Source organism: Zalophus californianus, chromosome 5 (assembly GCF_009762305.2).
Source record: "Zalophus californianus isolate mZalCal1 chromosome 5, mZalCal1.pri.v2, whole genome shotgun sequence".
Taxonomy (NCBI): domain Eukaryota; kingdom Metazoa; phylum Chordata; class Mammalia; order Carnivora; family Otariidae; genus Zalophus; species Zalophus californianus.
In genome coordinates, this window is record NC_045599.1 from 153,490,513 (window position 1) to 153,514,406 (window position 23,894).

The 23,894-nt window shown below is 59.2% G+C and overlaps 1 protein-coding gene across 1 annotated transcript in view; it reads left to right on the plus strand.

Moving 5' to 3' along the window:
• Positions 1 to 23,894, plus strand: part of SLC6A3 (solute carrier family 6 member 3) — a 42,385-nt gene that overhangs the window by 13,177 nt on the left and 5,314 nt on the right. The window contains exons 4-12 of the mRNA XM_027606423.2: positions 5,563 to 5,701; positions 6,700 to 6,834; positions 12,284 to 12,387; positions 13,563 to 13,687; positions 16,744 to 16,856; positions 18,057 to 18,185; positions 18,834 to 18,933; positions 21,231 to 21,331; positions 22,710 to 22,877. Of these exons, the coding sequence (XP_027462224.1) occupies positions 5,563 to 5,701; positions 6,700 to 6,834; positions 12,284 to 12,387; positions 13,563 to 13,687; positions 16,744 to 16,856; positions 18,057 to 18,185; positions 18,834 to 18,933; positions 21,231 to 21,331; positions 22,710 to 22,877 (1,114 nt within the window). The remainder of the gene's footprint in view (positions 1 to 5,562; positions 5,702 to 6,699; positions 6,835 to 12,283; positions 12,388 to 13,562; positions 13,688 to 16,743; positions 16,857 to 18,056; positions 18,186 to 18,833; positions 18,934 to 21,230; positions 21,332 to 22,709; positions 22,878 to 23,894) is intronic.

Below are 23,894 nucleotides of genomic sequence, written 5' to 3' on the forward strand. Positions count from 1 at the left end.
CAGTTTCATCCTCTTAAAGCTTGTTTTTAAGCTGTGTTGAGGTGGATCTGGCTGGACTTTGCTTCAGGAATAGCTCACACCTCTGCCGCAGTGTGGCCCTTCCAGAGCCCCCCCAGGGCTCCCCGTGGGACCTGTGAGTCCCCTGCTCTGGCCGGCGGGAGCTCAGCGACCCCAGGCCTGCGTCAGCTCCGGGAACCGGTCAGTCAGCCGCCAGCCCCCAGGTGCTGCTCCACGGGTCCGTGGGCACTGGGACAGGTCCTTCCCAGCACCTCAGACGGCCTGCACTCCAGCACCTTCACTTGCTGCCCTCGGGACACCCCTGCCCTGCCCTGGGGGGAGCGCAGCCAGGCAGGAAGCTGGGGCATTGCTGGGCTCACCTCACTCCTTCCCTTTCCCTCGGGCTTCAGGCCTGCCTCGCTTCCAGTCCCCTAAAAACTCCCGTTTGATGTCCTTTGTCCAGCTTCTAGTTGTCTGTGATGTCATTCCCTCAGGGCCAGAGTGGAGCTCCTCAGCTCCTTTCTCCCGACACCACCGCTCTCTGGACGCAGCATGGGTTGACTTAGGCTGTCTGGGTCCCAGCCCCCGCTCTGCGGCTCTCTGCCTCCAGGTTGGGTTGGTCCTTATGCTCCGGGTGCCTGGAAATGGGGTCAGGGGCTGCTGCGGAGATTCAGCCAGGCAGGGTTCATGGAGCCTGATGCGTGCCTGGCACGCCTCAAATGCTCTCTGGGTGTCCAGGTCCAGGAACCATGACAATAAACTCACCTTAAAAAGGACTCCAACAGAAAGTGGAAGCGTTGTCCCTTTCCCACGGCTGGTGACCTCCCAGGCCGTCACAGTCTGGTCCTCCCGACCACTGACGGTTCCAGGCGTTTCTGCATGTCAGCCCCGAACCGCCTTACCCAGACACCTCTCATCGACCCACCGGGCCACGTCCCAGACTGGGAAGCGCATTCCCGCGCTGTGCCTGGTAGCTGCCTGCAGTCGGGGGGGCGGTCGCACGCAGGGTTGGTGTACGCCGGCTGCGTCCCCAGGCTGAGGGCAGTGTCCTGTCTGCTAAGCTGTCCGAGGAGTTTCAGTAATGTCAGAGCAAGATGAGTTTTTGATCTTGGGGAGGGAGTTGAGCCAGTACAGTCGTGCTAATTCCAGAAGCGATTTGAAACATTTACAAGTGAAACCAGTGTGTGTGGTATGCACCCCTCCGTCTGGGAGGCTCCAGACACCTGCGGGGCCGCCAGGCTCCTCTCCCGGACAAGTGAGTAAATAAATGGCCATCCGCCACCAGGCCAAAGCGTGTGACCTGTGCATGGGTGAGGCCAGGTGTGACGGGCCTTTGGCCGTGTGGCCTCCCTCAGCACTGTCATCCCCGAGAGACTTCTCCTGTTAGTGGAGAGAGGTTCTGGGCCGTAAGGTCTCTGCTGGGGAACCAGGACACGGGGGGTGGAGGGCAGCCAACCCAGAGCCAGAGCTGGGAGGCGCTGGGAACTCTACTGCCGGAGAGGGGCCGGGGGGCAGACGCAGGGAGGACAGCTCATGGGGAGGACGCACCAGGGAGGACAGACCGGGAGGACAGACCAGGAGGACAGACCAGGGAGGACAGACCAGGGAGGACACACCAGGGAGGACAGACCCGGGAGGACAGACCCGGGAGGACAGACCCAGGAGGACAGACCAGGGAGGACAGACCAGGGAGGACAGACCCAGGAGGACAGACCAGGGAGGACAGACCCAGGAGGACAGACCAGGGAGGACAGACCCGGGAGGACAGACCAGGAGGACAGACCAGGGAGGACAGACCCAGGAGGACAGACCCAGGAGGACAGACCAGGAGGACAGACCAGGGAGGACAGACCCAGGAGGACAGACCAGGAGGACAGACCAGGAGGACAGACCAGGGAGGACAGACCCAGGAGGACAGACCCAGGAGGACAGACCAGGGAGGACAGACCAGGGAGGACAGACCCAGGAGGACAGACCAGGGAGGACAGACCAGGGAGGACAGACCAGGGAGGACAGACCCAGGAGGACAGACCAGGGAGGACAGACCCAGGAGGACAGACCCAGGAGGACAGACCAGGAGGACAGACCAGGGAGGACAGACCCGGGAGGACAGACCCAGGAGGACAGACCAGGGAGGACAGACCAGGGAGGACAGACCAGGGAGGACAGATCAGGAGGACAGACCAGGGAGGACAGACCCAGGAGGACAGACCCAGGAGGACAGACCAGGAGGACAGACCAGGGAGGACAGACCCAGGAGGACAGACCCAGGAGGACAGACCAGGAGGACAGACCAGGGAGGACAGACCCAGGAGGACAGACCCAGGAGGACAGACCAGGAGGACAGACCAGGGAGGACAGACCCAGGAGGACAGACCAGGGAGGACAGACCAGGGAGGACAGACCAGGGAGGACAGACCCAGGAGGACTGACCAGGGAGGACAGACCAAGGAGGACAGACCAAGGAGGACAGACCCAGGAGGACAGACCAGGGAGGACAGACCAGGGAGGACAGACCCAGGAGGACAGACCCGGGAGGACAGACCAGAAGGACAGACCAGGGAGGACAGACCCAGGAGGACAGACCAGGGAGGACAGACCCAGGAGGACAGACCCAGGAGGACAGACCAGGAGGACAGACCAGGGAGGACAGACCCAGGAGGACAGACCAGGAGGACAGACCAGGAGGACAGACCAGGGAGGACAGACCAGGGAGGACAGACACCAGGAGGACAGACCCAGGAGGACAGACCAGGAGGACAGACCCAGGAGGACAGACCCGGGAGGACAGACCAGGGAGGACAGACCAGGGAGGACAGACCAGGAGGACAGACCAGGAGGACAGACCAGGGAGGACAGACCCGGGAGGACAGACCCAGGAGGACAGACCAGGGAGGACAGACCCAGGAGGACAGACCCAGGAGGACAGACCAGGGAGGACAGACCAGGCAGGACAGACCCAGGAGGACAGACCCAGGAGGACAGACCAGGAGGACAGACCAGGGAGGACAGACTCCAGGAGGACAGACCCAGGAGGACAGACCAGGGAGGACAGACCCAGGAGGACAGACCCAGGAGGACAGACCAGGGAGGACAGACCAGGAGGACAGACCAGGAGGACAGACCAGGGAGGACAGACCCAGGAGGACAGACCCAGGAGGACAGACCAGGAGGACAGACCCAGGAGGACAGACCCAGGAGGACAGACCAGGAGGACAGACCAGGGAGGACAGACCCAGGAGGACAGACCAGGGAGGACAGACCAGGGAGGACAGACCCAGGAGGACAGACCCAGGAGGACAGACCAGGGAGGACAGACCAGGGAGGACAGACCCAGGAGGACAGACCAGGGAGGACAGACCAGGGAGGACAGACCCAGGAGGACTGACCAGGGAGGACAGACCAAGGAGGACAGACCAAGGAGGACAGACCCGGGAGGACAGACCAGGGAGGACAGACCCAGGAGGGCAGACCAGGGAGGACAGACCCAGGAGGACAGACCAGGGAGGACAGACCAGGGAGGACAGACCCAGGAGGACAGACCCAGGAGGACAGACCAGGGAGGACAGACCCAGGAGGGCAGACCAGGGAGGACAGACCAGGGAGGACAGACCAGGGAGGACAGACCCAGGAGGACAGACCCAGGAGGACAGACCAGGGAGGACAGACCCAGGAGGACAGACCAGGGAGGACAGACCAGGGAGGACAAACCAGGGAGGACAGACCCAGGAGGACAGACCAGGGAGGACAGACCAGGAGGACAGACCAGGAGGACAGACCAGGGAGGACAGACCAGGGAGGACAGACCAGGAGGACAGACCAGGGAGGACAGACCAGGAGGACAGACCCGGGAGGACAGACCAGGAGGACAGACCAGGGAGGACAGACCAGGGAGGACAGACTCCAGGAGGACAGACCCAGGAGGACAGACCCGGGAGGACAGACCAGGAGGACAGACCAGGGAGGACAGACCCAGGAGGACAGACCAGGGAGGACAGACCCAGGAGGACAGACCCAGGAGGACAGACCAGGAGGACAGACCAGGGAGGACAGACCCAGGAGGACAGACCAGGAGGACAGACCAGGAGGACAGACCAGGAGGACAGACCAGGGAGGACAGACTCCAGGAGGACAGACCCAGGAGGACAGACCAGGAGGACAGACCCAGGAGGACAGACCCAGGAGGACAGACCAGGGAGGACAGACCAGGGAGGACAGACCAGGAGGACAGACCAGGAGGACAGACTAGGAGGACAGACCAGGGAGGACAGACCCGGGAGGACAGACCCAGGAGGACAGACCAGGGAGGACAGACCCAGGAGGACAGACCCAGGAGGACAGACCAGGGAGGACAGACCAGGCAGGACAGACCCAGGAGGACAGACCCAGGAGGACAGACCAGGAGGACAGACCAGGGAGGACAGACTCCAGGAGGACAGACCCAGGAGGACAGACCAGGGAGGACAGACCCAGGAGGACAGACCCAGGAGGACAGACCAGGGAGGACAGACCAGGAGGACAGACCAGGAGGACAGACCAGGGAGGACAGACCCAGGAGGACAGACCCAGGAGGACAGACCAGGGAGGACAGACCCAGGAGGACAGACCCGGGAGGACAGACCAGGGAGGACAGACCCAGGGTGGACAGGCGATGAGGAGCAGGCTCAGGGAGAACAGACCCTGGGGAGGCAGGCAGGGCACAGCCACCTAAGCATCGTCCAGCAGGACCCTCCTCCTAGAGCAGCAACACCAACTGGCATCGGCTTCGATTCAAAATCCCAACTGTGAAGGTGAGGCGGCAGGTGCACAGGAACATGATGGCGCCGCACCCTTTCCTGCAGGCGGTCACAGGGATCAAAGGGGACACCGTGCAGGGAGGCGCCCAGGACGCCGCAGGCGGTCACGGGGCTCTAAGGGGATAACAGTGCACAGGGAGTGCTCCATGGGCCATGAGTCCTATTCTCTCTTGATGGCCTCATGTTCTGCCTTTATGATGGATTCCCTCCACAAGTCAGGTTCTTGAGCAAGCCTGGAGCAGAATCATCCTGAGTCTGTTGCGTGCGGATCCTCCTGGAGGTAGCTGGAGCCATGTGAGCAAATGTTGTCAGCTGTTCCCCTCAGAGAACCCACAGGCGTCTACTTGTCCTGCTTTATTGCTCTGACTCTGCTCAGCCTCACCCCCGCAAAGGGGACCCTGGCCCATCCCATGATGCTCCACATCGCTGAGTACCTTCCATCTGGTTTCTGAAGCTCCTTTCCTTCAGATCCAAAGCACCCATTCCTCTCCCAGCTCCAAAAGTCAGGGGTGCAAAGGGTGAGAGGTCAGGACTGGGCTTCTGTGGGCTCCCAGCATGCTACCGCCCTCTAGGGCACAGACCCTGCATCTCAGCTAGGGCTGGTGGGCCTGACCCTTCTGAGTGGGGGTCTCTGGTCCCATCAGGCTGGGTGCTTTCAGCCAGGCCAAGGAGGGGGAGGGAAGGTCTCTGGGCAAGCTCCGCTTTCTGGTTCCAGTTCTGGGTGGGGAGGCGGCACCCCTGAAAGACCCACCTCTCCCACCCTCTCCAGGCGTGGCGTGCTACACCTCCACGAGAGCCATGGCATTGATGACTTGGGTCCCCCCCGGTGGCAGCTCACATCCTGCCTGGTGCTGGTCATCATCCTGCTCTACTTTAGCTTGTGGAAGGGAGTGAAGACTTCTGGGAAGGTGAGGCTGCCGGCCTTACCAGCTGGGGAGTGAACATGGGGGCCATGGTTGGGTTGGGGAATGGACAGTTGGCTGTGGTAGGTTGGGGAGCGGACAGGTGGGCTGTGGTAGGTTGGGGAGCGGACAGGTGGGCTGTGGTAGGTTGGGGAGCGGACAGGTGGGCTGTGGTAGGTTGGGGAGCGGACAGGTGGGCTGTGGTAGGTTGGGGAGCGGACAGGTGGGCTGTGGTAGGTTGGGGACTGGACAGGTGGGCTGTGGTAGGTTGGGGAGTGGACAGGTGGGCTGTGGTAGGTTGGGGAGTGGACAGGTGGGCTGTGGTAGGTTGGGGAGTGGACAGGTGGGCTGTGGTAGGTTGGGGAGTGGACAGGTGGGCTGTGGTAGGTTGGGGAGTGGACAGGTGGGCTGTGGTAGGTTGGGGAGTGGACAGGTGGCCATGGTTAAAGAATGATGTCAAAGGGAAGACACTCACAACAGGGTGTTTCCAGCATGAACAAGCACAGCATAAATTGTTTTCTGTTGATGAAAATATTTTGGTTATTATATGGGCACCCAAAGCAATTTTGACCAAAACGTGCCCATCACTTGCTTTATACATGTAGTGGAGTACCAACACCCCAGAGCCTCTCAGTAAGGACAGGTTCCTTTCCTCCCCCCACCTCCAAGCCCAGAGTTTACCTTTTACACACCATGTAGATGTGTATTTGCACAACCAGTGCAAAATCACTGCATCTCATTCATCAGGAACTCAGCCACTCCAGCCACTGCTACAGACCAAATGCAGAAGAGGAATGTCCCTTCTTTGCCAAGTTGTCTGTTCCATTTTAATCCCTGGGAAGTTACAGGATAGAGGGCATTAATAGTCCATTGCAGGGAGCCTTCGCTGAGCTGGCATCCTGTGAATGTTTGGGATGATGGGCTTCCCAACCAGAGGCCACCAGCCAGGGTGGCCACCTAGCCAGTGGGTGGTTGGTGCTGCCTGGTGACACTATACTCTCCAGGTTGTGTGGATCACAGCCACCATGCCGTATGTGGTCCTCTTTGCCCTGCTTCTGCGAGGAATCACACTCCCGGGGGCCATCGATGGCATCAGAGCGTACCTGAGTGTAGACTTCCATCGGCTCTGCGAGTCTTCTGTGAGTATGCCCTCCACTTGCGGCCCCCAGTCCATATGAACTGGCAGGCTCCATGCCATGGGGCTCCTGTGTTCTGGGGCAGGAGATCCCAAAGGTAGCAGCAGCTGGGCCAGAATTTCTTATTCACCCTGTAAATGTGGCAGGTGTAGGTTGCCCTACTGTGCGCTGGGCTCTGCAAGACCAGCAGCACACCACCCAGCAGAGTTCACCATCGGGTTGAAACAGGAGACATGTGGGCACAGCAGGGAGCTCAGTGGACCAAATAAGAAAGGGGAGCAGACCACCTGCTCAGCCTCTGCAGGAACAGAATGGAAGGCTGCTTCCAACTGGCATCTTCCCCCTTGGCCCATCCCTACTTCCTAAGGGAACGCTCTCAGGTTCCTCCAATAAGCACCGATGGACTGCCCAGTCTGTGCCAGAAAGTGTAGCCACTCACCTGGAGTGCAGCCCTGAGCTCTGGCTCTGTGGTCATTGTGGTTGTATGGATAAAGGCTTCCTCCTCAGGAAGCCAAACTTCATTGGTGCCCATTGGTTGGTGCACACTCTCAGTGCCCGTGGCACAGGGAGAAATCTAAATCACATCACATCAAAAACGAAGTCTGCAGTTGGGCTACACATTTCTTCAACAAAGAGAGCAATCATTCTGTGTTAAAATACTTGGAGACAGCCTCCCGAAGAGAGGGGGCTTGGCCAGGCCATGGGACAGACAGAGGTCTCCCAAGAGAGGGAGAGAGAAGGGGCAGCGGCATTTTAGGTAAACAAGGCCCAGAAATGGGAGTGGCCATAGGCCCAAGGTGGTGGGGATGATGGAAAAGGTAGCATTCTCAGGAAAGCATTGAAAATTCAGATGCACTAGATTTTGGCAGATGGTGGGGACCCCAATGGCCACCCACGGACTCACTGTAGCAGGGCCATGAGACATGATGGGGAGGGGTAGCTGGGGTGTGGGGGGCACGATGCTGGGGACAAGGGGCCATTTGGAGGATTGTTGCCCAGTGCCACTAGGTGTTGGTGAGTCAGGTGTGGCACCCACCAGGGATGCAGGAAGCACAGCCCTGAGGTGGAAATGGGAAGGAACAGGTAGGAGGGAAGGCAGGTGTGGCTCCTAGCCCCCAGGAAGCCCCCAGGAGTGGGGGAGTGGCAGAGGGAGGATGTGAAGCTGCAGTAGCAGTGGGAGGCACCCACAGATGAGGGCAGGGAAAGTGGCACTGGCGAGGTCGCTGGGAAGTCCACGCAAGGACAGCCAGTAAGACCATGAGAGCAGCAGATGCATGCTCTGCGTGAGCAAGGGAAGAGAGAGAGTGTTCACGCTGCAGAAAGCCAATGGGCAGCCACAGGTATGCTTTCAGGTGGAGGTGGCCATGGGTGTCACAGGCCAGGGGGCCATGATGAAGAAATCGAAGAAAATAACATGAGGACAACATAAGGCAGCTCGTACTTTGGGCAGGAAAACCGGGCAGTGCATAGGAGAAAGCCAGACATGTGCCAGTGCATGCAGAATGATGCTCATGTGTGATGCAGAGAAGAGTACATGACAGATGAGAGGTTGTCAGAAATGAGATAGATGATAGATGATATGTAGAAGGTGGAAGATGATAGGTACATAGAGATAGATAATAGATGGATGGATGGATAGATGATGGACGGACGGATGGGTAGATGGATGGATGGACGGATGGATGGATGGATGGACGGATGGATGGATAGATGATGGATGGACAGATGGACGGATGGATGGATGGATGGATAGATGGATGGATGGACGGATGGATGGATGGATAGATGATGGATGGATGGATGGATAGATGATAGACAAATGGATAGATGATAGATGGATGGATGATGGATAGAGGGACAGACGGTTGGATAGATGATGGATGGATGGACCGATTGATGGATGGATAGATGATGGATGGATGGACTGATTGATGGATGGATAGATGATGGATGGATGATGGATAGATGGATGGATGGATGGACGGATGGATATATAGATGACGGATGGATAGATGATAGACAAATGGATAGATGATAGATGGATGGATGGATGATGGATAGAGGGACAGATGGATGGATAGATGGATGGATGGACGGATGGATGGATGGAGGGATGGACGGATGGATGATGGATGGATAGATGAATGGTGGATGGACGGATGGATAGATGGATGGAGAGATGATGGATGGAGGATGGATGGATGGATGGATGATGGATGGATGGACGGATGGATGATGGATGGACAGATGATGGATGGATGGACGGATGGATGGATGGATAGATGATGGATGGATGGATGGATGGATGGATGGATGGATAGATGGATGAATGGATGGATGGACGGATGGATGGATGGATAGATGATGGATGGATGGATGGATAGATGATGGATGGATGGATGGATAGATGATAGACAAATGGATAGATGATAGATGGATGGATGATGGATGGATGGATGATGGATAGAGGGACAGACGGTTGGATAGATGATGGATGGATGGACCGATTGATGGATGGATAGATGATGGATGGATGATGGATAGATGGATGGATGGATGGACGGATGGATATATAGATGACGGATGGATAGATGATAGACAAATGGATAGATGATAGATGGATGGATGGATGATGGATAGAGGGACAGATGGATGGATAGATGATGGATGGATGGAGGGATGGGTGGATGGATGGATGGATGGACGGATGGATGATGGATGGATAGATGATGGATGGATGGATGGATTAGATGGATGCATGATGGATGGATGGATGGATAGATGATGGATGGATGGATGGATGGATAGATGGATGGATGCATGATGGATGGATAGATGGATGGATAGATGGATGGATGGATGATGGATGGATAGATGGATGGATAGATGATGGATGGATGATGGATGGATAGATGGATGGATGGATGGACGGATGGATATATAGATGATAGATGGATGGATGGATGATGGATAGAGGGACAGATGGATGGATAGATGATGGATGGATGGATGGATAGATGGATGGATAGATGATGGATGGATATATGGATAGATGATGGATGGATGGATGGATAGATGATGGATGGTTGGGTAGATAGATGATATACAGATGAATAGATAGATGATAGATAGATGGATAGGTGAATGGATAGGTAGGTGATTGATGGACACATAGTTGATGGGTGACAGATAGATGATTAATATCTTGGACAAACCAGTGTATTCCATCCTCTCCAACCACCCTGTCAGCTCAGGGCTAGGAAAGGACATAGACCAGGACAGAGCAGGACTACAACCCCTGGGCTCAGGCAAGCCTGGGGTCCCATGGACAGGTCCATGTTGTCCCTAGTCCAGAGGGTGAAGCCATTCCTGGTCCTGCTGTGGGGTCTTGGCTGATCTTTGCATCGGCTCCTCTGGGCCTCCTCTGGATAGGGCAGGGACAGGGGCTCACTGGCTTGGTGGTCATCCTGGGATGTCCTCCTAGGGCTCCTCCTGGCCCAGGTGCTACCCATACTCCCACCCCCCCAGGCTCTTGATGGCCACACTCAGAGATCAAGTGGCCCTGGGCATCCTTCTCTGGGGCTTAGCAGTTGGGGCAGGTCCCACAGATGCCCCCAGGGACATAGTTGCAGGAGCTGGCCCTGATCCAGTTACGGGCTCCCCAGCACTATCCCAGGCTTGACCCTGACCCATCCCCCAAGGTTCAGTCCAGAGGGATCTGATGGAACTGCTGCAGGCAGGAGGCCTGGCCAGCATCCTCACTGGTCTAGAGCAGGTCAGGAGCAGAGGTTCTACATGGGGCCTGCCCCGCAAGCAGACAGGACAAAAGGGACCATCTGCTCCATCCCTTGCCATGTCCCTGGCACTGTGGACCCTGCACTGCTCTGACACAGAGACTGCCCTGCATCCTGGGTATCCATTTCTGGATCCCCCATCTGGACAAGGGGCTTCTCCATAGGGGTGAGCATCCTCGGATGGCATCCAGACCCTTATTCATTCATCTGCAGCTCTTGGGGTGGTTGACAGGTTGGGACAGGTCGAGGCTGGGGCAGACAGAGCCCCATCCTGGAAGAGCTCCCATTCCCGCAGGAGAGGAGAAGTCAGGTGCTAAAGGAAGGAAGGCAGTTCCACTTCGGCCCAGAGAGGCTGCCAGGGGGGTTCCAGAATGGGTCCTGCCCTGGGTCCAGAGCTGGGTCCTCGGGGCGGCAGTGAGCAAAGGCCTGGACAGCCATCCAGGAGGCACATCCTGGAGGGGGAGTCACACATGTGAAGGCTCAGGGGTGGGCACTGACCTGGAGAGGGCCGACACTAAGCAGGAGGCAGGAGCTCTCCCTGTGACCATGGCTCCTGCCTGCAGAGGCCCGGCCAAGTGAGCTAACTGACGACCAGCACAAGGGGGACAGCAGGGCAGAGGCCCCTTGGCCCACTCGCCACTCAGCTACTCAAGGCCGCATGCTGAGGCCTAGCCCGCTGCCTGGAACACACTGTCTCTGACATCAGGGTGATCCCAACACTCTGGGCATGCTGCCCAAAGGACAGACATCCTGCTGGTCTTGGAGTGTGGGCGGGGGCCAGCTCCCAGCAGCCATAGGCTCCGGCCTCCTCTGCTGCATCCTGTCCAGCTCCCCTGTGAGGTCATACTCAGGCCAGCCACCCTGGGGCCCTTGGAGGTCGCCCCGTGTGCCCAGCCGATCTCTGGTGTCACTGCCTGAGGGTTCTCGCCTGCAGGCCCGCACCATAAACTGCCTGGTCACTCAGGGACAGCCCCCAGGGCCAACCAGCCCCCAGACCCCTCAGATGGCAGATGTGGTCCTCCTGGGAGATGCCCCCAGGGTGGGGTTCAGCCGCTTTCCACCCCCACCCAAGGCTGTGTAGGGGTGAGGCAGTGCCCACATCCTCAGGTGGTCTCCGTGTCACCCTGATGTGAACAGTTGTGTTTGACTTTTAAAATACCACGTTGGTGCAGTTAGCAGCCATGGGCTTTCACTTGGCACGTGTGCACCAAGCGAGCACACACCGGTGTCTGGGCTTCACGGCCTTTCCACGGCTGCCGCTGTGTGCATACCGTGAGCCTGTGGCTTTAAACGCCGTGGGAAAGACAGCAGACATGAGTAGGCACATCTGACCGAGCCATCAACGCCCGGTGCATCTTAATAAATTAACTACAAGTCTGGCCATGCGCACAGAGGTGCTGACGTTCCGAGGGAAATTGCAAATAAAGCACCAAGATACAGCCCTTCCGTGAGCTGTGCTCTGGGGCCAGGGACACGGCGGGTGTAACCACGAGACGGCTTTTGCCACTGATCATGTTGTCAATGCCACTGGCTCACTGATGACAATGTTGTGTTTCAATTCGACTCCGTTCCATGGAGCCCTCGCTGGCGCTGTGATAGCTGGTCTCCCGGGTTCAATGCGCTCCCTGCAATTACCTCTCTTGTCTGGCTCTATGCAGGTGTGGATAGATGCTGCCACCCAGGTATGCTTCTCGCTGGGCATTGGGTTTGGGGTGCTAATTGCCTTCTCCAGCTACAATAAATTCACCAACAACTGCTACAGGTAAGTCCTGAGCACCTGTCCCCATCACGGGTTCTGCCAAATCACTGACTTCCAGAAATAACGTGTCCCCAGATACAGGGAGGGGGATATGCTGTGCTCACAGGGCCTCTGAGCCAAAATGGCTCTTTAGTGGAAATTAAAAGGCGGAAGCTACAGGCAATTTGGTTCTTGCTCTAAAGAAAGTACTGGAACAGATGAAGGTGTTCGCCACCTCCCAGAGTCCCCACTGATGGCCCCAGCCTCTGCCCCCTCGACCATCCCCTGCCAGGCCCCAGCTGCCCCTGCCTCCCGGCACCCAGGGCCAGGCCTCCCCGAGGTGCTCAGGGCACCTGGCTCCAGAGCGGGCAGCGAAGTGCCAGAGCTGAGTGACCTGCAGCCACAGGCTGGACCCAAAATCCATCTAAAAACAAAAGCAAGTTCATCTGGGACCTGCTTTCTTTGACCCTTGTGGGCTTGTGTTTATTTTCTTCACATCATGAGGACAGAAAATGCAGTAAAAATACAAAGACAGCGTGCATAGCAAAGTGGCCACACACGCAGGTGGACAGCCCCTGCCTGAGCCCACCTGGGCCTCGCCGGGGTCGGGGCACTCAGCAAATGTCCTTCCACTCCAGTGCCCGGAGGGGCTGACCGCACCCTGCTCCCCCACCTCTCCTTCCCTCTGGCCCTCTGAGTTCTCAGCCTTCTAAGTGGGGTCCCCCATGCTCAGGGGGCCCCAGACCTGCCCCCTCAGAACTGCATTTCAACCAGCTCCCCCGCCAGGCTTCTAGACATCCTGCCAGACAGCCCCCTGCAGAACATGGGTGGGGACCCCGCTGGTTTACGTTTGCCCGCCCAGAGCCCCCACATTACAGGTGGGGGCTGTCTCACCTTCATACTGAGTCGTGAGCACCAGAAGCCCCTCGGTTCCTGGGCAGACACGCATGGCTGGTCACCACAGGGCCCGCTTGGGCCAAAGCCTGGACACAGCCAAAGCCTTAAAGCCACTCCGCTGGGGGTCCTGTCAGCCCGGGCACCAGCCTGTCTGTGGTGCAGCCCACGGGAGGGGTGGGGGTGCCCTACTGCGAAAGCACCCCTCCAAAGCCCGCCTGCCCCCAGACGCAGCACATTAAGGACAAGGGTAGGAAGCTGCCCCTGCTTCAGGACATGGCTGGGACGTGTGTTTTGTTCCCCAGAGACGCGGTCATCACCACCTCCGTCAATTCCCTGACGAGCTTCTCCTCCGGCTTTGTGGTCTTCTCCTTCCTGGGGTACATGGCCCAGAAGCACAGCGTGCCCATCGGGGACGTGGCCAAGGACGGTGAGTCTCCCTAGGGCAGGCCCGGTGTCCCCACAGCTCTGCCCACCCCACAGCCCTGGCCACCCAAGCCTCCGAGTGTTTACCCCACACAATGGGAGGGAGACGCTCGGGCCCTGCGTCCAGCTCACATGAGCCACACGTGTTCCAGAGCAGAGTACCCGTGGACGGGTCCCCGGGGCAGCGACACACCCACCACACCCCGCTGCTGCCCTGTCGGTCGCCAGCCCCCGACGGAGGCCCCAGGGCTGCAGGACAGGGTCTGGTTCCCCGTCTCGGGGTAAGCCTTCTCTTTGTTTACACTTTGGAAGGAGGCCCATGCAGCTCAGGGGTGGGAGCCCTGAGCGTTTCCAAGCCACACAGCCCCCAGGGCCGGAGAGCAAGGCCAGAGAGCAAGGCCGGAGAGAAGCCTGGTGGATCTGGGACATGAGCCGTTCATCGGTGCCAAAGCTTTTCCCTCCAAACACCCACTGATCACGACATATGTAGGTGGGATTTGGGTAATAACCAGAGGAATCACGAAGTCTTGGGCACACAGGGACAACAGAGACCCTTGTTCCCAACCTGCTCACCCAGCTAGCCATGAACAGCAGGTGTCTGCGTTCCAGGAAGTGGGCAGGTGGGAGTGGGCCCAGGTGACCCAGGGAGCAGGCTGGGCCCCAGCAGGAGGCCAGGTGCAGGGGTGGGGTATGGAAGGGGCTGCTCAGTCCTAGTGTGTGGGTAGAAAGCCATGGCACTCGGTCGGGCTGGGACGCCAGGGTCTCCTGAGATCACTGCAACCCCTCGCCTGCCGTCAGATCATCCTGGGGGTGAGCGAGGAGGACTCTTGCCCTGGAGTCTGTCCTCACCCCTTCACTTTCTCTGAAAAGGCCCATCCTCTCCTAGGGCTGCTCCTCAGGCTCAGGAAAGCCCGTGAGGGTGTCCCTGACTCATCTCTTCCTGAGTCTTTTTATTCTTGAATGGGGTAGGGACAGGGGAGCAGAGGACCCCCCACCCATGCCCGCAGCTCTCAGCCTCCATCCCATCCGATTCTTGCAGCGTTGAGCCTTCAGACCCCACTTTGGAAGTAAAAAGCAGAGGCCCGGCCCTCTGAGACTGGCAGGGAAAGCAGGGGCCGGGCATCTGGGCGTGTGTGCTTCCTAAGTCCACATCCTTGCCTCCAGGAAAAAAATCCAATAAAGGCAGGAGAATGGGAACATAAAGCAAATAAATACAGAGCAGTGAAATTTACTCACTGCTGCATTTATGCATTTCCCGTGCTTTTGCCCTTTTTTATGATAAATAGCAATAGCTTACAAAACCTCTATTAACCCCTGGAAGTAGAGTGAGTATCTTCTATGCATTTCCGTGACAAGCAAAGTAAATGTCATTTATAGCTCTAATTCTCAAGAAAACAGGATGAAATGTTAACTCAGGTACAGAACTGAAAGGCGAGGATATTGACATCACGTTCAACCAAGCTGACCGACCTCTACCTGGGTCTGTGGCTCATGGCATTTAGGCTCTAGAGCATCTCAAATGAGCCGCCCCTCAGCCCTGCAGTGGGGACTATGCCCCTTGCATGGGGGCAGGAATTGCAGAGAGCCCCGGCCTGAGCACGGGCCCCATGAGGACAGCTTGGCTGTGAAGCTCTGTTCTGTCCTCTACAAAGATCCGTCAGTGCCCAGACCCCGTCGGCTGGTGCCTGCCGTGGCCCTGCTGAGGACTGAGATTAGGGAAGCCACATCTTTGTGTGTAAAGGCTCAGGAGGCCATATGAGTGAGTTAAGTAGGCCCATCTTTTAAAAGTGACCATGGAAATGATTAGTTTCCTGTGGGAATGTTTTTACTTTGGGGATCATCAAGGCCAAACTGCTACGAGTCTGGTTGAGTCCTGCACCGTTTCCATCCCCACCTCCCTGCCTCTGTCTGAGCCCACGGCCTCCACGCCCACCCAGATTCCACAGCAGGGTGATGGAGCAGGCATGCCTCCCAGCATGCATATCCTCCACACAGCAGCCCTACTCCTGGGATGTCCCGAAAGGGAATGATCCCAGGGGTGCTGCTATGTGAGCAGAAACTTGCCCCTTTCAAGCATTTGCTGAGCTGTAGTATTTCCATATTCATTACGCGGTTTTTAAAGATCAGACACAGTTATTCATTGGCATGGAAAAATATTCATATATTGCTAAATGTACCACAGTGAGTGTAAGCATGCATGTGCGTGTGTGAGAGCATGTGTGTGAGAGCATATGTGCATGTATGAGCATGGATGTGTGTGTACATGTGCATGTGTCAGCATGCATGTGTGTGTGTCAGCATGCGTGCTGTGAGAGCATGTGTGCTGTGCATGTGTGCATGTATGAGCATGGATGTGTGTCAGCATGCATGTATGCATGTGTGTCAGCGTGCATGTGTGCATGTCTGTGTCAGCATGCATGTGTGCTGTGAGAGCATGCGTGCTGTGAGAGCATGTGTGCTGTGCGAGCATGTGTGCATGTATGAGCATGGATGTGTGTGCGTGTGCTTATGTCAGCATGCATGTGTGCATGTGTGTCAGCGTGCATGTGTGCATGTCTGTGTCAGCATGCATGTGTGCTGTGAGAGCACGTGTGCTGTGAGAGCATGGATGTGTGTGCGTGTGCATGAGCATGGGCACCTGTGAGCATGGATGTGCGTGTGTGAGAGCATGCGTGTGGGGGGCGCATGCGTGTGTCTGTGACGTGCACAGGAAAACCGACCAGGAGGCCTGACAGAGGTTGTCAGGGACGGCAGGCAGGCTGCTGGAGCCCCTCCCGCCCTCACCTGTGTTGGTACCACCCCCACTTCCTCTCCAGCCCCCACAGTCCCACGCAGACCAGAAGGACCCAGAGGAACAGGTGCGGGCCTCCGGCTGACGTCAGCTTTCCAAATTCTGGAGTCCTGGGCCAGGTGTCTGCTGAGTTCCCAGGAGAGAGGACTCTTGAGGGAGAACGGGGAAGGCGCTGGGAGGGGTTTTGTCCCCTTGCCGCTGTGTTGGCCTCCCTGGGTGGGGGAACAGGGGAGCCGCAAGTCAGTGGCAATAGGAAGGTCTGTTTTCAGGGCCCGGGCTGATCTTCATCATCTACCCTGAGGCGCTGGCCACGCTCCCACTGTCCTCGGCCTGGGCCGTGATTTTCTTCGTCATGCTGCTCACCCTGGGGATCGACAGCGCCGTGAGTGACCTCAGCACCGCGCACACCGGGGGGCCCTGCCTGTGACAGCCGGGCTTCCTCACAGCCCTCACAGGGCGGGCAAACCCCAATGCCCCTGAAGGGTCTCCCAGAGTTCCTGTGCTACATAGAGCCCCGTGTGGCGGGAGGAGGGTCCCACAACTGCTTGAGACCCTTCCTGGGGTGGGGTGTTGGACCAACTCACCCCTTCTTTCACTCGGGCTTTTCAGCTGTGCCCTCTGCCCAAGTCACTACAGACCCGGACACACACATACAAGCCAGCAGCAGGATGCAGTGCAGGGAACGGGGTGAGGACCACCCAGAGCCAGGGTCGGTCCTTCCTGACTCATTGCTTTCCTTGACCCCAGAGCCCCCCAGGAGGGATGGATGCACCCGCAGCTCAGGGCAGCAAAGTCTCCAGCTGCAGCCCAGGCCCGGCCCACTCCATCTCTTGTGTGCAGCCCTGTGTGTGTGTGTGTGTGTGTGCACGTGGTCACATGTGCATGGATGTGAGTGCGTGCATGCATGTGCACTAGGGAGGAGGCATGTGGGCCTGCTGCACTTACTCAGGCTCCTGTGTCCCCATTGCCTGCTCAGGACCAACAGCTGAGACCTCAGGGTCCCCATGAGTGGCCACCGGTGCCCTGTCCCCCAGAGCTTCCTGGAAAGTGCAGAGAACCCCAAATCCTGCCCCCGTGAATGTGGGTCACACGCTCTAGCCCCCAGCTGTCATCTCCCAGCCAGCCTGGTCAACGCCTGCTGGGTGACCACGGCCCTGGACCGCACATCTGGCGGGTATGAATCCCATGAACAACAGGGCAAAGAGGGTCGCCAAGTAGGCCAGGGTGCTTGGAGGACACCCCATCGTGACAACACTCAGAGTCAGGAAGGTTGTGCCCGTGGCCACACCGGGTCCTCCCCAAGAACAAAGTAGGGCTGTGCTGTGGGGAGACGTGTGTTTGGAGCAGTCAGGCAGGGCTGAGGCTTTGTGGCGATTTCAGCGGATGGTGCCACATGGGGCTGCAGAGTGGCTGAGCACGTCCCCTCAGGGGACAGCGTGCACCCCTGGGTCCTCTTGCGTGCAGGGCACTCTGCAGCCCGGATGCTGTGCGGCCCCCACTCGTGTCCACGCCCCAGGTGCACGTCCGCTGGACGTGACGTAAATCGCGCCCCACCCCGCAGCGCCCGCTCTGTTGGCTGCAGATGGGCGGCATGGAGTCGGTGATCACCGGGCTCGTTGACGAGTTCCAGCTGCTGCGCAGACACCGGGAGCTCTTCACCCTCCTTGTCGTCCTGGCCACCTTCCTGCTCTCACTGTTCTGTGTCACCAACGTACGTAGCCACACTCGCTTTGCCTGGCGAGGCCTCACTAGCGCTCAGTGTCGGCAGCGTGGCTGGTGCTGTCTGAGAGCCCCAAACCGTGACTTGCAGTGATATGCTAATGACATGCGGGTAGCCGTGGTCACATGTGGATTACATGGTCGCACAGGGTAGCCATGGTCACGGTGGTAGCGGTGGTCCATGGGAAATAGTCTCAGGTTCCTGCAGCTCCTGGACGGCCCCCTTGGAAGCACCTGCCCGTTGGATCTTCGGGGCTGGGGGCCAGGGGAGGCCTGACGGTGGGGAGCAGGGCCTGGGTCAGCTCCCCTCCCAAGTTTGGCATTCGGCTGCTTTCACCTCTGATTGCACCTGGAGCGCCCCTGGGGGGGGAGGGGGGTAGGAGAGGAGGGGAGGGGAGGGGAGGGGAGGGGAGAGGAGAGGAGAAGACAGGTCCTTGCCATTCCCGCACAAAAGGCACGTCCCTGAGAAGCTGTGCATGGACTGAATTTCAGTGACTCCAATCAGACTTCACAGATAGACTATGTCTGTAAACTGAATCCACAGGCCCGGTGTCTATTTGGGGAGAGTGTTTTTGTGGCTTCCTTGGGTGAGGCGTGCCGCGACGGGCACCCCAATTTCAGCGGGCACCCCCTCTTCCAGGGCGGCATCTACGTCTTCACGCTGCTGGACCACTTTGCGGCCGGCACATCCATCCTCTTCGGAGTGCTCGTCGAGGCCATCGGGGTGGCCTGGTTCTACGGTAAGGACGGAGCCCTCCTCCGGGGCCGGTGTGCGTCAGCAGGTGGCAGACCCAGCCACGGTGCTGTCCCTGGATCGATGAGCACAGTTAGCCGGGGGGGCACCCCAAAATGCTTACTGTGGTCAGAACTGTTCAGTGTGGCCACCTGATCATACTGTGCTGATGTCCTCGTCGGTCATTACGAGAATGGCTTACGGCCCCGGCGGAGGTGAGGTCTCCTCAATCAGCTAAGAAGCAGGCCTCTTCCTCCCTGGGGACCGTGACCAGCACGGAGTTCATGAGGTGGGGGCTGATCGGTGTGTTTCACTGTCAGCTCCCCAAGCCGTCGCTGCTGACCAGTCAGCAGCTGGCTCCTGAGTTAGAGCTCCACACCCCCCAAGGCTGGGAGCCACTGGTGGGCAGGCAGTGCCCAGACGAGACCGGGCCCCCTGTAGCCACGGCTGGTGGCCCGCTGGGCCGCGTCGCAGGCGTTGTGACAGCCACGGGCACCCAAGCTGGAGAAGGCCCTGTCCTTTCCCAGGATGCTGACCTGGGCCAGCTGCCCACCTTGCCTGCTCTCCCGGAAGGAGAGAGTCCTGGCCAGGCTTCTCTGGGGCACTTAGCAGTGACAGCTCTGGGCATCAGGTGCACTCTCCCTGGCTGTGAGCTCCAGCCCAGAGCTAACGGTCTGCGTGCTGCACCAGCTACCCTCCTGTAGAAGCCCTAGTGTCACGCAGCAGGCATGGCCTCTGCCTCAGGGCCATAGTCAGCGTGGCCCGAAGAAGCAGGTCAGCTTTGAGAGGCTACACCTGACAAATAGTTCATATTCCCAGAACGCTTTTTCAATTATATTTTCTTTTCTACAGAAAAGGGAAATAATCAAACTCTGTGCTTTCATTGGCACCTGGAATCAATACTTATCATTTAAAATTGGCCTCTCTCCCCCACCCCCAAATGAAACCCCACAGTGAAAGAGAGGAAGTGCCCCAAACGCATCCCTCGATCATGGGCTCAGTGCTGGTGAGGCGGGAGAGACGCTGGCAACCGCGTGCTCCCCAGAGCCTCAAAAGACAGAGTCCATGTTGTTTCTCCAAATGGCCATTCACATCTCTAATCCCTACACACAGTCTGTGTTTCTTGGGAGATGTATCAGAGTGTGCCAGGCTCTCTGTGCACCAACGGTCCCTGTCAGTCTTCGAGCCAACAGCCCAGCGCCAGGAGGGGCCGTGGGCTGACCTGACCACTCATGGGGCTGAGTCCAGAGGGGCCGAGGGGCTGGCCTTGGGTTCGCCCTTCTCCATTCCACTCTGCCCCTGGTCCGTCTCCATGTCCAGGGTTCCGATGATGGGGTTGGTTTGTGCAGAGGGAATTCTGAATTCCCGACATGTCCCCAACGTGAGGCCCATGAGACTCACCCCAGGCTCAGTGGACAAGCTGTGGTCGTCCCAGCAGAGGCCAGGCCAGACTCAGGGTGGGAGAAATCACTGTTGAGATCTCCTAGAGAAAGTACCAGTTCACTAAGCTTTAGAAATAGCTTTCCTTAAGAAATAATGATTATAAATATATCCTGGAATATTGTCCAGCCTTGAAAGGAAGGACATTCTGACACCTGCCACAACACGGAGGAACCTTGAGGACATCCTGCTGAGTGAGATAAGCCAGTCATAATAGGACAAATCCCGTGGGATTGCACTCATGTGAGACAGAAAGTGACGGTGGGCGCCAGGGTCGGGGAGGGGGGAGAGGAGTTAGTGCTTCATGGGACGGAGCTTCAGTTTGGGGAGATGGAAAGTTCCAGCTGAACCATGCGATGCTGGTGAGTGTTGCACAGCGATGTGAATTAGCATCTCCGAACGCCACACTTAAAAATGATTAAAATGGTAAAATTTATGTTATGTGTATTTTAGCACAATTTTTAATTGTTATGTTGATCACCATACAGCACATCATCAGTTTTTGACGTGGTGACCCACGCTTCATTGTTTGCGCGTAACACCCACTGCTCCCTGCAGTACGGGCCCTCCTTAATACCACGATTTTTTTAAAGAGAAAAAGAAGTAGTTCAGGCCAAGGGGAGGCAGGACAGCCTAGGGCGAGGGAGGAAGAGAATGGAGAGAGGGCAGGCGAGCCGCCGGTGCCCCACACATGTCCCTCGGTGCACATCACCGGTCACCCGATGTCACTGCAGTGAACATCTGTGGGGACCCTGGCCAGCAGGAGCACCGGGAGGCCTGGGGGGGGCGCTGCAGGAGGTGGGGTGGGACCCGGGGCGGGGAGCACGTCGTCCTGACCGGCCCGCTCGGCTCCCTCCACCACAGGCGTGAGGCAGTTCAGCGAGGACATCAAGCAGATGACCGGGCAGCGGCCCAGCCTCTACTGGAGGCTGTGCTGGAAGTTCGTCAGCCCCTGCTTTCTCCTGGTAAGGGCCCCGCGTGCACGCAACCGCCCACCCCGGCCCCAGGGCCCCTGTTGGCCGCATGCACCTGGGCTCTCACTCGCTCATGTGAGGCTGGGGAGGGGGCTCTCCCCTAAAATCTTCTGTGGTCTCCTGAAGGTGTCCCCCACCCTCTGGGCCCACTGAGAAACCTCACACGGGATCCACGGCGATACCCCCCTAGGCATCACAGCGCTGCCGTGGAGGGGAGGCCAGAGCCGGGCACGGCCACCAGCTGGCTCCTGCCCTGAGGACAGTCATGGGATGTAGACTTCCGGGGGAGGGGGGCACAAGGTTCAAAGGCCGAGGACAGGAGTGACTTAGATGCTGTCCCAGCATGGCCACCACGAGCACGTCCGGTAGCCGCCTGGCTCTTCTCATCGGGGCTGGGGGCTGCCAGCCCTGGCCCATGGGCCAAGTCCGCCGGTTCCAATAGAACAGGGCCACGCGGATCCCCTTACGACGGCCCACGGCTGCGTCCACCCTACAGCAGCCGGAGGAGCCGTCGTGTGGCCAAGACCCGATGGCTCACGGAGCCTGACCTGTCCTGCCCCGTCTGCACAGGTGACCCCGGAGGCCATTCAAGGGCTGTCCGGGTCTGAGCGACAGCCCCCCGAGCTCCTCACAGAGACGCACATCTCCCCGACCCCTGGCACGTCTGGAAGGAACGCGCCTCCTGGGCCAACCCAGGGCTAGTGAGAGGCAGAGACAGAGATGGAGAGACAGAGACAGAGATGGAGAGGCAGAGACAGAGACGGAGAGACAGAGACGGAGAGACAGAGACGGAGAGGCAGAGACAGAGACGGAGAGGCAGAGACAGAGACGGAGAGGCAGAGACGGAGAGACAGAGACGGAGAGGCAGAGACAGAGACGGAGAGGCAGAGACAGAGACGGAGAGGCAGGCAGAGAGGGAGGGAGCAGGAGCCTGGTTGCGACATAATCCGCAGTTTCTCCCTGAGCTGTGCCCAGAGGCTCAGAAGCCCCCGATCCCCCCCGCCCCCCCACCCCGCCCCTGAGGCCCGCGTCTAGCATGTTCCTCTCGGCTGTGCTCAGAGAGCTGAGGGGGTCCGGTGTGCACGCTGGACAAGCCAGGCAGGGTCTCCCGGATATGACAACCCGTGAGGCTGTCAAGGCACAGCGGTGAGGCTGCCCTGCATCCCACAGGGGGGTGCGCATCCCCCCGCCCCGCCCCCCCCAGCAGCGCGGGCCTGGCTGAGCAGCACGCACGCGCAGCAGGCTGGCCGCCGGGGCCCCCAGAGCCGCCCTGGCTGGGACACCCTCCGGGTGAAACCCTCGCTCCCCCGCCCACCTCACGCCAGCTGCCCGCTGAGAGCCGCCGCCTGATCTCTGCCCTCGGTTTCAGTTTGTGGTTGTGGTGAGTATCGTGACCTTCAGGCCCCCGCACTACGGAGCCTACATCTTCCCCGAGTGGGCCAACGCGATGGGCTGGGCCATCGCCACGTCTTCCATGTCCATGGTGCCCATCTACGCAGCCTACAAGTTCTGCAGCCTGCCCGGCTCCCTGCGGGAGGTGCGTGCTTACACGGGCCCCGCGCCCTGCCTCGGCTGGGACACCAACAGCAAGGTCGGGTGGGCGTCCACCTCCCAGGTCTGCCGCTGCCTGTTCATCTCTGACCCCCAGGGCCGGCGGGCGGGGGCGGCAGCCGCGGTGGAGGACTGGCCCGGGGCGCGTGCAAGAGGAAGCCGGCTGTGCCTGCGTGCGCGTCCGCGCGCCTGTGTATCCGTGTGCGTGCGCGTACGTCCACCTGTGTGCGTGTACGCCTGCATGCGCGTCCGCGTGCCTGTGTATCCGTGTGCGTGCGCACGTCCACCTGTGTGCGTGTACGCCTGCGTGCGCACGTCCACCTGTGTGCGTGTATGCCTGCGTGCGCGTCCGCGTGCCTGTGTATCCATGTGCGTGCGCGTACGTCCACCTGTGTGCGTGTACGCCTGCGTGCGCACGTCCACCTGTGTGCGTGTACGCCTGCGTGCGCGTCCGTGTGCCTGTGTATCCGTGTGCGTGCGCACGTCCACCTCTGTGCGTGTATGCCTCCGTGCGCGTCCGCGTGCCTCTGTATCCATGTGCGTGCGCGCACGTCCACCTGTGCGTGTACGCCTGCGTGCGCGTCCGTGTGCCTGTGTATCCGTGTGCGTGCGCGTACGTCCACCAGTGTGCGTGTACGCCTGCGTGCGCGTCCGTGCGCCTGCGCATCTGCGTCCGTGCGTGCCCGTGTGCATGTGTGTCCGCTCAGGCCCTCGCGTGTGTGCCTGCGCGCCCCTGCCGGGGTCTGTGTCCACGCACGTCCTCCATGGGCACAGGGGAGCTCCACAGAGCGTGGTGAAGGTGGGAAGGCAGCGGTCGGGGGCCGAGCCCGCCTGTGGCCGAGCAGGGGCACCCGCAGGAACCCCTGTGCGGTGGGCCTTGCCCTGGGGCCTCTCCGTCGTTGTGCGTGTGGCGCGGGCTCCTGCCACCTGTAAAGGAGGGGGTGGGGGACGGGTCCCGAGGGGCCCGCTTACCTGCTGGCACCCGGACTCCTGGAGGAAACAA